Source organism: Cupressus sempervirens, chromosome 3 (genome assembly GCF_028749045.1).
Source record: "Cupressus sempervirens isolate cs-2001-9-10 chromosome 3, ASM2874904v1, whole genome shotgun sequence".
NCBI lineage: Eukaryota > Viridiplantae > Streptophyta > Pinopsida > Cupressales > Cupressaceae > Cupressus > Cupressus sempervirens.
The window spans coordinates 716,480,572-716,493,968 of record NC_143120.1 but is presented as its reverse complement, the minus strand read 5'-3'; the positions used below and the strand labels follow the sequence as shown (position 1 = coordinate 716,493,968).

Here is a 13,397-nt window from a genome sequence, read left to right as displayed (position 1 = left end):
AATAGTAGATTTGACAAACCTTAAATCTGCTATAATTTAATCTATTTGGCATTTGACACTGAGTTAACAACTGACCTAAACTCATACCTATAGCTTAACTGGCAACAGAGCTCCAAACATTCAAAGTTGAAAATCACTTGGAAGAAGTGAGGAAGTTGGTTTTAGGCTGTAGTAAAGGATTTTATATTGAGTTCTAAGATAAGCTGGTCTTGTAAGCTTCCTAAAAGAAAAGTTACAAGCACTGTTAGTCATTGAATGGTTTGGGTCAAAAGACAATGCCTCATAGGCCAAAGGCTTTCATGCTGAATTATGTTTGCTTCTGCATAATGATGTGAACGTGTAATGCATTTACAACCTTGAGTATGGTTTTATAGGGAAATTAATATTCTCTCAATTTCATTGAAAGATTTTTTCTTTATTAATGTTTATAGTTTTTTTTACTTAAGTTTGTATGGCTAAGGAATATTGAAAAATAAATGAATGCATATTTGATCAGACTGCCAATAATTGACATTTTTAATTTTTTTTTGTGTGGACTGTATCCTATAAGATTTTCACCTTTTTAGTCACTTGGGAAACTCATGAGGCAGTACATATTTCTGTTTTTTCAGATTCAGTTTGTGCTTCTAATTAGCCGGTAGGGCAAAGTGAGATTGACGATAACTTCTATGCATAAAATATTAATATTTTAAAAACATTTCAACTGAAACGCCTTGCTTCTATTCCCAAGGTTTTGGTTTATGCAGGCATGTGTATTTTTGTTTTGTTTGCTGTGTTTTTGTAAATCTCATAAACAAATGTCAATTTTTTTGTCTAGGTAATTCGGGAACTTAGTGGAGTGTTTATTAGCAAGGAACCAAACTCTGTAATTTTTTTGAATGGAGAGGTTTCAAGATTCTATACAAAAGGTATGAGCATATTTTTTAACAAGAATTTTATTGATATAGCACGGTAGTTGTTATTATGTTTTAGCTTTTTTGTGATCTTCAAGACCATGATTACTGTAGAGGAGTTATAGAAACTTAAGTGAAATAACAACGAAAACATAACATAACATATGCATATTTTTATCAAATAAAATATTGATGAAAGATTCCAGATCTCACAAACTTTTAAGTCATATAAAAGAAGTGGCTGAAAACTTGAAAGAGTAAAGAAAGTACTTTCCGAAACTTTTGACTTCTAGATTGTTGCATCATGGGGATCCTAATCTTGGAAAGAGGTCTACCAGTTGTTTTCTGCATAACACAATTCTTTCATTCAATTAGTAGAAGGTGAATATATTGTTCTTAACAAATTAAAACTTTCGATGAGTTTAACAACACTTGAAATTGGAAACTGAAAAGAATGCAACCCCCTAATGAAGCCAATGCACAAGAAATACGTGGAAAACCCAAAATTGAAAAAATCATGGTGAGAAATTTTGTAAGGATCTATTGTTCGAATCTGTCCCTAGGAAGAATTTTGATTACAATATTTAACAGCACCAAGTCTAAGGAGTTACCAGCCACTTCTTTCAGATCAGCAACTATTTCTATTTTGAACACCCGCTCACTACTCAAATGTTGAATATGTTGTCATTGATGTCAAAAATTGATAATCAAGGCATGTAAATCTCAGAGGATTACTCACAGTAATAAAATATTGGATTGAACTGTCTGATTACCTGCTTGAGTTGCTCTAATTGGTTGGTTGTGTAGTTGGTATGGTTTGTTACTTAATTGAGCTAGTTAGTTGTCTGGTTGAGCTGCTTGGTTGTCTGGTTGAACTTCTCGGTTGCTTGGTTGTCTAGTTGACCTTTTGATAGTCTGGTTGTGAACTTAAGTTGCTAAGGTGTGTGCTTGGCCTGGTTGGATGTATGCTTAAGCTGGCTGCTTGTCTATTTTACATGCCATGTCATCAGTTGATTGACTTCTTTTGACTTCTATTTAAATATGGCAACTTATATATGCACTGCATCTATTAGTCCTTGTGCAATTAATTCCGGAGGCACCTACTTTATATCTAGGTATTGAGGCATTGAGTTGTAACTCAGATTAATAAGGCAAAATGGTTGGTGTAATGACTATGGTAGAGTGTGTCTTGTTTAATCATTTCATAGCTATGAGTTACTTCCAAATTGAATGGAGGAATTGTTGCTAAATGGTCTTAGTGGCATGTGGTAGCCAAATTTTGGTCATCGTTTTTTAAGTTGTCTAAAAAACATAGTTAGGCATTTTTCTTTGAGTCGAGTACTCTAGCAGTCACCTTTTTTTAAAGTTGTGTATAAAAATAATGTCATTCTCTTTAAAAATACAACAAATATATTGTTTAGAGTTTCATGCATTCATCACTTATTTGACTAGGTGGTTGAAAAAGATGATTCATGGTTTCACTGGGCAGCTTTTTGTCGTTTATAAAACACACCGTTGATGTGGTGAGCAAGTGATTGATAAAGTGCTTGTAAGAATTCGTTGCAACAAACTTTAATAGGGTCATTCAGATTAATCAGGGTCGTTGATCTTAAATCAATCTGAGCCATCCATTGTGCCTGATGCCTCTATGTAAGATGCACTCATCATTTGTAAGAGAGATGGTGAAATTGTTGCCAAAATAATTCCAAATTCATTGTTGATTTCATGGTGAATATTTGTGATGTTTTGGAGTGTTTCAATTTTTCCACATTTTTCTTTAGAATAGGTTTTCTTTGTAAGTTGAGTAGAAGTTGTTAAGTAGTCGAAAATATGGAAAATATTATTGTTGGTGAATCATGACAAAACTTGTATTCATATCTTTTGGTACTTGTTGATTGCAAGTAATAGTGCAATGTTAGACTGAACTCCATTTCAAGCACTTCAATTCAGTCATTTGATATTCGTTGATTTGTAGAGTGAATGGTTTTGATGAGCACAAGTAATTTGAAAATCATACATGTACCCTTAGAAGATAGTACCCTCCATAGCATAGTTGAGTTTGCAAAGAAAGGACTAGTTTAGTTTCATCTCATTTTCAATAGTCTTTTGCATTATTAGAGTTAGAAGTAGCCTAAATTCCTAAACTCACATCCTATATCCATATTTTTTCCCCAAATCATTTTTAGAAGCAGATGGAGCATTCAATTGCCAAACCATTCACACTTATAAAGTAGATAGATCCTCTACAAAAGGCTAATGTAAGTCCCCTAGTGATCATCAACTAATTACATCATAAAAACTGAATTCATCCAACACCAGAGTTAAGTATAGAGTGTAGACCTTGGGGTTGCTTTACTTGACTCGCAATATTGTTACATTATTTAGCATTTCAAGCTTGCTTGTTCAAGAGAGAATATAGTACTGTTGGTTTTCACAAAACTCACAGCAACAAGTTAGTGCTCACTTATGTAATTTGGGTTGGTATCCATTTTGTTAATGAAAACAAATTGCATGCCATGATTTTTGTACTCGTAGGGGTTTTCCATGAGAAATTTGGTATATGTCTCCTGATGGTTTCATTCTTGATGTTTTATGTGGTTTGATGCATTTAAAAGTTCTGAAATACTGATTCACGTCCCCCGACTCCTAGTATTTCATGTATGCCCTTCATTTAAAAAACCAACTTAAAGAATATGCAAATCATAACTCGTTTTAATGAACATTACACTTCATGAACATTAGTAATGCCTTCTGAACAACTTTCTAATATGTACCGCCCTCTTTTATTTACGGTGATGGCTGTGCAAGCACAGTTAAACCATTCAAAAATATATCATCATTACGAAATTTCTCGAACATTTCAACATCATCCTTTCACATCTTTTTCACAGCATACTTGGATATTATGGCTTTAGTGAATATTGGCACAACTCTCCATGAATATTGGCACAACTCTCCATCAGGTTTATAATCTGCATGATTCTCTGCTCAGTGATCCTCATTCCCACAAATAAAGTTTATTGCTGCAATCTTCAGATAATAAAATCCGCTCACAACTCCTTCAATGGACTTATGATCACAAGGTCTCTATCACACTGTACCAGCTGCCACCCTCAAACTTATAAATTTAACTGTCTTCACATTCCAAGACACAACACTCCTCTATTATTTAATCAGGCTTTTGAAGTTCTCATCACCAATACACATCCTCACTTACTCCACCGGTCCTTTGTCTTCTTGAATCCAAATAGCCATTGGTTTGATGGTTTAAAAACAGTTGGAAACCACCTCTCTTTTAAGACATTTGCAAACCACTTGATAGTAATTAAATAATTATAACCAATGCCAACAATCCTTTGCATCACAGATCATAAGAGATCTTATAAACTTTCTGATTGAATGGGATTAGTGTGGAATCTACGTTGGATTAAGAACAGCTTGTTTGCATTCAATCCATTCAATCATAGTATCCATTATTTCCTCATTGCGATAGAGCTCCTGTCACAGGCTTAGAGTTCCTATAACAGGTTAAAGCACCAATGCCTTACCTCTATGAAATAGTGTCTATCCAAATTTCTAATTCAGCAGATATATTGGTCCGAATGACAAATATATGACAGCATTAATTCCAATTGGGGTTTCCTTTCTTGAACTTGCAGTTGTTGTATTTATTTACTTTTATAGTTGATGATTGGATCTATTTAGTATTCGGGTTTTATTGTTGGTGAATATGGTTGAATTTCATATTGTCACCTCTCTTTTCATTTTCTATTCAATAGATGTCCTACCTCTCATTTCTTCAAAGACAAGCTGGGGCTTTTGTATTTTGGTTTGTCTTGTGATCAGCAGATCACCAATTGTTGATACAGTTGCCTCCATCTGGTATCAGAGCCAAATTGAGAAATTTCCTAAATATTGCAAGGGATTGAGAAGAGATGGTGAAATGGAGGAGCACAGGCTGTTTAAGTACTGAAGCAAAAGTATTAGTTTGCAATTGTTAAAATAGGAAAAAATATTCTGTTGCAGCTGTTTGTATGTGCTTTATGTTGCCTGTAGGTGGAGAGAAGATTGGTGTGAATAAGCACCAAGCTGTAGCTGCTTCTTCAAGGAGATAGCTGTTTGAAAAAGGCGGTATCTAAAAGTTTGGAATGATTGCAATATAATGAAAAAGTGGCATATGATTTTTGGTAAGCTGTTAGATTTATAGCTTATGAATGTTGTTTCACCATGTGCTTATGATTTTTGTATGTTAGATTTTGTATCTAACATCAACCTTCTCTCCACTATTCATCAAAAAATAAAATATTCTGTTGCAGCTGTTTGTATGTTTGTATGTGCTTTATGTTGCATGTTGGTGGAGAGAAGATTGGTGTGAAGAAGCACCAACATATAGCTTCTTCTTCAAGTAGATAGCTGTTTGAAAAAGGCGGTATCTAAAAGTTTCGAATGATTGCAAGTTGCAACATTAAAAAAGCAGTGTATGATTTTTGGCAAGCTGTTAGATTTTTAGCTTATGAATGTTGTGTCCATTCTTTTTAATTTCTACAGAAAAGTCTTGAAAAATCTTTTCCATTGTGAAAGTTTTCTAATGATTAGGTGGAAGTCTTATGAGAATTTAAAGTTTAAAAGTAGGTTCTTTTCTGAAATAAAAATTAATGAGATTCTCTCAATTTCTTTTGACAATCATAATTAATATGAAACTTCATTATAGGAGCTACAAAGTGTTCAATTTGTAAATTGAGAAATAAATATTTTGTAACTACGTGCACAATTGATGAAGGGTACTCCCTTTATTAACACAAACACATACAAAAGAATAGTAAATAAACAACAATTGCAAGAACATGAAACTTGCCTTTTCAATGAAATGATATTAACATATTCAGAAATATGACATGCTCCAGCCATATGGGCATTTTCTGTAACACTTTACCAAAGAACCCAAAAGAAATTAATCTAAAGTTTCACTAAGTTTGCCAAACATTTTTTTTAAAGATTATAACAAGAGATAATATAGCAGAAGCAATAACTCACATACATACAAACAACTCATAAACAAATTACATCTCTTAAGAGTTCCATGACGTTGAATCACATACATGAGTTTCATTAATACTAAATCTGATACATAACAAAATCCACATCATAGAATAACCACAAGTACAAATCCAATTAAATAATATACAATTACATAAGATGTCACATGAACAAATCCAATTAAATAATATACAATTACATAAGATGCCACATGACATAACCTATAGTGCCTCTCTTGTTTGTAGTTTGTACGTTGTTATATTTTGATCCGAGAGGTACTTGTTACTCATGCTATTTTTACATTTGAGATGACCTGATGGTCAGATGTTATACTTTGATTTCCTGTATCATAGATGTTAGATTGCTATGATGTTCAGTTGATCATCGAAGGTTTCCATAATAGGTCAAGATAATCACACCAGTATTCCTCTCTCACAGATACTATATCCAATTTAAGAACTATCTATTCCATTATGAAAATACATTTGAATTGTCAACCTAGGGATATAGGACTTGAAATGGGTCAGCATAGTATGTGCACTAAGTTCCTTTAAGAGTCTTAACACATATGCTGTAGGAAAGTAAAATGCATGAAATGAATCTATACTAATGACACAAAATAGTAGACACATCTAGACTGTCAACAGGTAACTCTAGAAAAACTTCAAAAAAGGAATTCTAAGCTAGTTAACAATTCAAACATCCATTATGATCGTTTTTCACAAGTGTTATAGGAACCTTCACAGTAACTATGCTACAGGACTAGAACAGTAAATATATCTTAAAATAGGAAACTACAAGAAATAAATTTACTCTACCTAAATCTATTCCACCTCCCAAGTGGGCCCCCTTGGTTGGCTTCAACTAACTAAGAATACAATGGGTATTCCAAAATCACTTTCTCATTAGAATTCTTCTTTTGTTACATGACTGAATAATTCATAGAGAACATAAAAGAGCAAACTTAGAATCCTTCTAACTCCCTAACTTTTTCCTTTTCTTCCAAATATATAGAGGATTGGAATTTACTACATAAAAACCGTGAGCAAACATTGTCAGAAGAAAAAGGCAGAATGTCAACCATGACTTTAAAACATTGATTGCGCAACATAATAATGGTCTGCAGATAATGTAACAAGTCAGGTCTTTTGAAATAACTCCTCTCACAGACGCGGCTTATCACTTAGAACTAACCTATGTTTCTCATGCTATGACCGGTCTTCATTACTCCTTTAATACAATGCTCACCACTCTTTGCGCCACTTCTCCATTTCCTGAAAATTAGAAACATTTGAACACATATGCGCAACAACATTTCTACTCTCATTCAAATATTATAACATAGCTTAAAATATTTATTTGAAATATTGCACTTTATATATAATACTAAGCAAGGTATGCCATATCAACTATCCATAGATTTAATAGGTTCTAGCTGCATTCAGTCATAAGTTCACAAGACATTTAAAACAAATATATTGGAAATGTTTTTCACAAGGCTCAAAGCATAACTTAAGACTATATAAAAACTATATCAAATTTGAGACATTAATATGCCTCATCATCTGCCCCCACTATGCAAATGCTTGTCCTCAAGCATTGTACTTCTTTGCCATTGCTTTGAAATCTCCCACTGTTGTCTTCCCCTGTTTCCCACTTCTGAAGGTGTAGAAATATCCTTTGGTTCATCTCCAATGCTCACCCAAGTGCTCTTCAACTAATGGATCTAACCTGGTAGCATTACTTTCATACAAGGGCAAGAGAAGGGTAGGATGTTGAAAAGTTAGTGGCATCCATAACTCTTTCTTGATTTGCCTTCCCAATTGAATATATTTAGCCACTCTATTCACTGCTGCCTCAAAATTAATAGGGCTATGTGGTTCATCCTTCTTGAAAGATTTTGGTAGTTGACTCCATCTATTTCTCAACCCAACAATTGCTCTTTGTTGTGTAAAATTAGAAAGTGTCTGGTACTCTGTAAACTTTTTCCATTTCTTCAAATACTTTCTCCCTGATTTCTAGTTTTGGCCTTCCACAAGTTAATCTAAACCAATCTCTCAAGAGGTCATAAGGCTTATGGGATTTAGCCTAGAGTGGTAGTGGTTTAGACTTTTCAAGGTCTCTACAGGTATCCAACTGTCTATCATAATTTGTTTCATTGTGCATCCCTGACATTAGAGCTCTTAAGTGAACATCCCCTATGTAAAGCAGGGGATTCCACTTTGTTTCTTGTGGAATTATGAAATTATGCAAATAGAGCTCACACAACAAGTTCTTTTGCCATGAAGGCAAAGTTTGATACACATTATAAAAATCTTGAGCATTTTTAAATTCATAATCGATATTTCTCATTTTCATCATCAATTGGAATAACAAAAACTGTTCTTTCAAACACATAGCATACACCCTTAGGGGTGGTCTATAGGCCATAGCCTAATCAACTAGCTTCAAAGCTTTATTCATTTGTTGCTTCTATTTTTCTAGTTGCTCCTTTAATGATTCAATTTCCTCATCTTTGTCAAATATTGCTTTTTGCATTTGGTCTATCTCTTCCTTCCACAAGGCTTTCTGAAAAATAAATTGATTGTATAGACCAAACAATATTGACTGAATTGTTGATGACAAAAATTCTTGAGTTTGAGATTCTTTTGTTCTCTGGCAACTTGTTGGAAATGCTAGGTGTACTAGGAAGATTTATAAGATATAAGAGAAATACTGAAATATTTAGGGACTTATGACATAGTAGGTTGATCATTGCTAGGTGCTTTGTCTGGAACAACTGTAGGATTGGATTTGCACATTTCCTGATTCTCTTGCGTTGTCTCCTTGATAGGTTCATTTTCATGTGTTTCAACGTTTTGGGGATCCAATTGCACAAGAGAATCATCTGGGACATTTTCAACTATTGACTCTATATGAGACTTTGAAATTGGGGCATTTGGTTTTTCAATAGAAGCCGAGGATGACTAGCCTTACATATGAGGGCTTCTACGTACATAAATCTCTTTAGATTTGACTGTTTTATGGGTCTATTTTGGTTTAGGCACGGCTAGAGTAGATGCTATAGGATTAGTTGTTGCAGGAAGGGACCTCTTTTTTTTTGTTACTTTAACAGAGGGGGTTTTTACTTCCTTTTCAAGGTTAAGGCTAACCTTACACTTGCCTTTATCCCTATAAGAGCTCGGCATATCTTCCTCTAAATTAGGCTTAGTAGGCTTATTAGGAGAGGATTCTTTTTCCATCTTAGTTGGATTTTGAATTGGCTTTGTGGTTTCTTCCTCATTTTCTAAGTTTTGAGGAACAAGCTTGGCTTGAGGCTGTAAGGTCTTGGATTCAACAAATTATGCCCATGAAATAGGGGAGGAATCCCTAAGAGATCTTTCAACAAGAAGTTTAATGAGGGCGTGATGGGAAACAAAATTTGTCTTTCCTTTTTGAGTTTCCTCAACACTTATACACAACATGTTATAGAGAAAGTTGGGGACATTAACTTGCATGTTATGCCTTATGCAACCATGAAATTTAAAATGATGAGAATGCAAGTTCAAAAACCTACCTTTACAAGTTAAATCCTTGATAATGTCGGCTGCTAACTCTAGATATGGATGGGGAATAGAAAGTCTCTTACATCCTTGTTTTGTAATGTCCAGTTGAGGGTCACTTTGCTAAATGAGCTATGCCCTTAAAGACCCGACATCATGTTCATTTGGGTAATGTTCCCCAATTGCCAGTAATCCTGTGACCTTTGCTATCCTATCCTCGGTAGCAACCACTCTTAATCCCGAAACTAAGGCTTCCCCTTCATCAAATGTCGTCATGAATTCCATTGCCACTTCTTCATTGAAATTTGTTAATTATAACAAGTAATCGAACCATCCACAAAGCATGAAATTGCTAAATTGCTTCACTATCCATGAGTAAAAGATTATGAATGATTGGCTCATACCTCTTTAGTTGTCCCCCCATCTTCAAAATGTCTAGCTTCCACTCTCACCACTATGATAAAATTTTGCCCCTTTTACCTCTAAATTTCAAAACTAATATCTATGAAAAATGTTGTATGCCATTACCACTTCTCTTAATAAGACCCCTTTGTTTCCAGCGTGTAAAATAATGATGCATTAATAATGAAGGACATTGAGGCTTTAACTGAAGCTGTTCCCATAATAACTCTTAGTCCTTTCAATCATGCCAATTATAGGTCTTTTCTAAAAAATCATAATAAAAAGGTACGACAAATACAAAAAGATTTTATAAATTAATGAAATGAAATCTATCAGACTACTGCCAAAGTACATCTTTTAATATAGACATGACTAGGATAACGTGGATGACATTTGGAAATTAGTACACTTTCTCTACCCCCCACTAAAATTTGACAAGTGTCCTCACTTCAAAAATTTTGGCATGGGAAGGAGAAACTGGTGTAAGTCTTATATAATATATATAATGCAGTATTAGATATAAATATTGAAATCTATATGCTAAAAATGAATAAAGAGTAAAAGAAATTGTTATACTTGAAAATTTGAGAGTATATGTCTGCATGCAAGTTGATGAGGTGGCAAATTGTGATGATCGCAAAAAAGGTGCTGACGGATTTGTTTATTGAAAATAGGAAAAATAGAATGTGTGGGTGATGTGGATTGTGGGTGGATGGTAGATAGAGAAATGAGATGGGTTGATATGAAGAAAGAGAAAAGTGAATGGAAGAATGAACCTCATATTAAATGAGATTTTATTATGAAGCTCCTAAAATTCTATCATGGTATGGTTGCAAGAAGAAGCTTTTCACCTTCTGCTATAGGAACTATGTTCATAAGAGCTAGTGAACTAGTTAGTTGGAATCGCTACAAGAACTGGCTTTAGTCTGTGGCTTATGATAGAGATGTAGCCTATGGCCATTCACAAGTAACTTAAACTAGATAGGATCAATTTTTGTTAATTGCACTGCGCCATTGTCAAATACATGTTGGATTTCATAAGGCCTTAACCATTGAGTTTGCAATTTCCCTGGATTCTCTTTGAAGCAAGAATCATGGAGGAGAGCCTAGTCTCCTACTTGGAATTGTCTATTCCTGATGTGTGCATCATACCACTACTTTCGCTGCTATTGAATAATTTCTATTCTTTCCAAAGCTCTCTTTCATATTTCATCTAGTGAATTCAAGTGGAGGAGTCTCTATTATTGTGTTGCAGGAAGACTGATGTTCAACTCTAAAGTAGTGCACAATGTTTTATGTTCAAATTCAATGGGAAACATTGCTTCTTTACCATAGACAAGCTCAATTGGCTTGAATCCAATTGTTTTCCATGTGGTCCTATATGCCCAAAAAACTTTAGTTAATTTTCTGGTCAAATCCTTTTTATGTATGTGCACTGTCTTAGTCAGAATGGCTTCAAGTTCTCTATTGGTAACCTCTGCTTTCCCATTTGCTTGAGGGTGATAAGGACTAGATTTACAGTGCCTTATGTTGTATTCCTTCATAACCTTAATGATCAAGTTTGATGTAAACTGAGCTCCTTGATTTGTGACAAGTTCTGTGGGCACTCCATAACAGGTGAATATTTCTTCATACAAGAACTTAGCTACTTTCTCATCTCTAGCATTTTTCATTGCTCTAACTTCCACCCATTTAGTTACATAATCCATACATACTAAGATGTAAGATTTGCCACTTGATGGTGGATCAATTGGATCTATGAATTCCACACCCCACTTATCAAAAGGTGTGACTACAATTCTTGGAGTGAGTGGCATCTCATCAGTTTTGGTTGGTCAGCCCATCCTCTAGCATTTGTCATAATTAGTTGTATAAGTAACTACATCCTTCTGTAGGGTTGGCGAATAATATCCAGTTGTAAGTATCTTCAGTGCTTTTTTCCCTCTACAAAATGGCCTCCACATGGTTCATCATGACAAGCATCCAATATATCATATATCTCATCTTCCCTGACACCTCCTCATGACTTGATCTAATCCTACATAGAAGAGATTGTTATCTATCTAGGAATATTGAAAAATTTTCTTTGCTAGCTTTCTCCTTTCTTTGTAAGAGAAGTGTGGTGGGATTCTATTTGCAACTAGATAATTTGTGATGTCTGCATACCATGGTGTATGAGTTGCTATATGGAACAAGTGTTCATCTGGAAAGGTGTCTTCAATTGGAGTTGGATCTTCATCAGCAATGGTCAATCTAGACAAATAATTTGCAACTATATTGGATTTTCTTGGCTTATCAATAATAGTAATATCAAACTCTTGTAACAGCAAGAGCCATCTTGCCAATCTACTAGTAAGAGTTGGTTTGTTCATTAAGTATCTTATAGCTGAGTGATCAGTATGAACAAAAATAGGATATCTAGTCACATAATGTCTGATTTTTTCAATGCATAGATTACAACTAAAAGTTCTTTTTCAGTTACTGTGTAATTCCCATGAAGGCTTTTACTGATATAGTAGATGACATTCTCAAGATTAGCAAACTTTTTTCTTAATACAGCTCCTATGGCATAGTCTGATGCATGAGTATGAATATGAAATGGAATTGATCAATTTGGTCCCTTTAAAACTGGTGCCGTGGTTAGGAGTTTATTATGTTGCAGGAAGGCTTCATTACATTCAGGTCTTCAAATGAATTCAACTTCTTTAGTCAAGAATGTATACAAAGGACTAGCTATTTTGCTGAAATCTTTTATGAAACACCTATGATATCTAGCATGACCTAAGAAAGATCTTACATCTTTTGGTTTTGTATGTATGGGGAGTGTTAGAATTACCTCTATCTTAGCTGGATCCACTTGTATTCTTGCAGTTGATATGAAATGACCAAGTACCACACCTTTTCCATAAGCATAAAACACTTTTCATTATTAAGTGCTAGATTATGTTCTTTACATCGGATAAGAACTTTTTCAAGATTCAAAATGGCTTCTTCAAAGGTGACTCCAAATGTTGTGAAATCATCCATGTATATTTCCATGCAATCATGTGATATATCAGCGAAAATGTTGATCACAGCTCGTTGGAATTTTGCAAGGGCATTACATAGGCCAAATGGAAAAAAAAAAAAATGCAAAAGTACACCATGGGCATGTAAATGTGGTTTTGTCTTGATCTTCAAGAGCAATACTTATTTGATTATAACCACTGTATCCATCTAGAAAGGAGAAAAACTTCTTTCTAGCCAAAGTGTCAAGAACTTGATCAATGAATGGTAAAGGAAAGTGATCCTTTTTGGTTGCCTTATTCAATTCTTTTTAGTCCACACAAATCCGCCATTTTCCTCCTTTTTTAAGCACTATGACTAGGGGTGACACCCATCTACTATCAGATATAGGATAGATAAAACCAACATCAAACAATTTTTGCAATTGAATTTTAACTATTTCTCTAAAGGCTGGATTGATCCTTCTCTGGGGTTGATGGAGTGGTAGACACCCTTCATTGATGTATATTCTATGAGT

General features: G+C 34.3%; 1 protein-coding gene and 1 long non-coding RNA gene across 10 annotated transcripts in view; one reads left to right on the top strand and one right to left on the bottom strand.

The window, feature by feature from the left end:
* The window catches only part of LOC149568774 (uncharacterized), a 29,856-nt gene extending 28,226 nt beyond the window's left edge, over positions 1-1,630 (bottom strand). Inside the window, exons 1-2 of the long non-coding RNA XR_016362650.1 lie at positions 1,505-1,630; positions 1,164-1,238 (exon numbers count right to left, since the gene is read on the bottom strand). This is a non-coding gene — a long non-coding RNA (uncharacterized LOC149568774). The remainder of the gene's footprint in view (positions 1-1,163; positions 1,239-1,504) is intronic.
* Positions 1-5,387, top strand: part of LOC149568773 (uncharacterized) — a 105,809-nt gene extending 100,422 nt beyond the window's left edge. For 4 of the 9 annotated variants that reach the window (XM_089821664.1, XM_089821663.1, XM_089821662.1 and 1 more), the window contains 2 exons: positions 818-908; positions 4,673-5,387. In XM_089821664.1, coding sequence (XP_089677790.1) covers positions 818-908; positions 4,673-4,866 — 285 coding nt within the window. In that variant the 3' untranslated portion in view covers positions 4,867-5,387. Of the gene's footprint in view, positions 1-817; positions 909-2,345 lie in introns of all 9 variants that reach the window. The other 5 variants (XR_016362649.1, XR_016362648.1, XR_016362645.1 and 2 more) reach the window with 2 other exon arrangements.
* Positions 5,388-13,397: the final 8,010 nt, after the last annotated feature.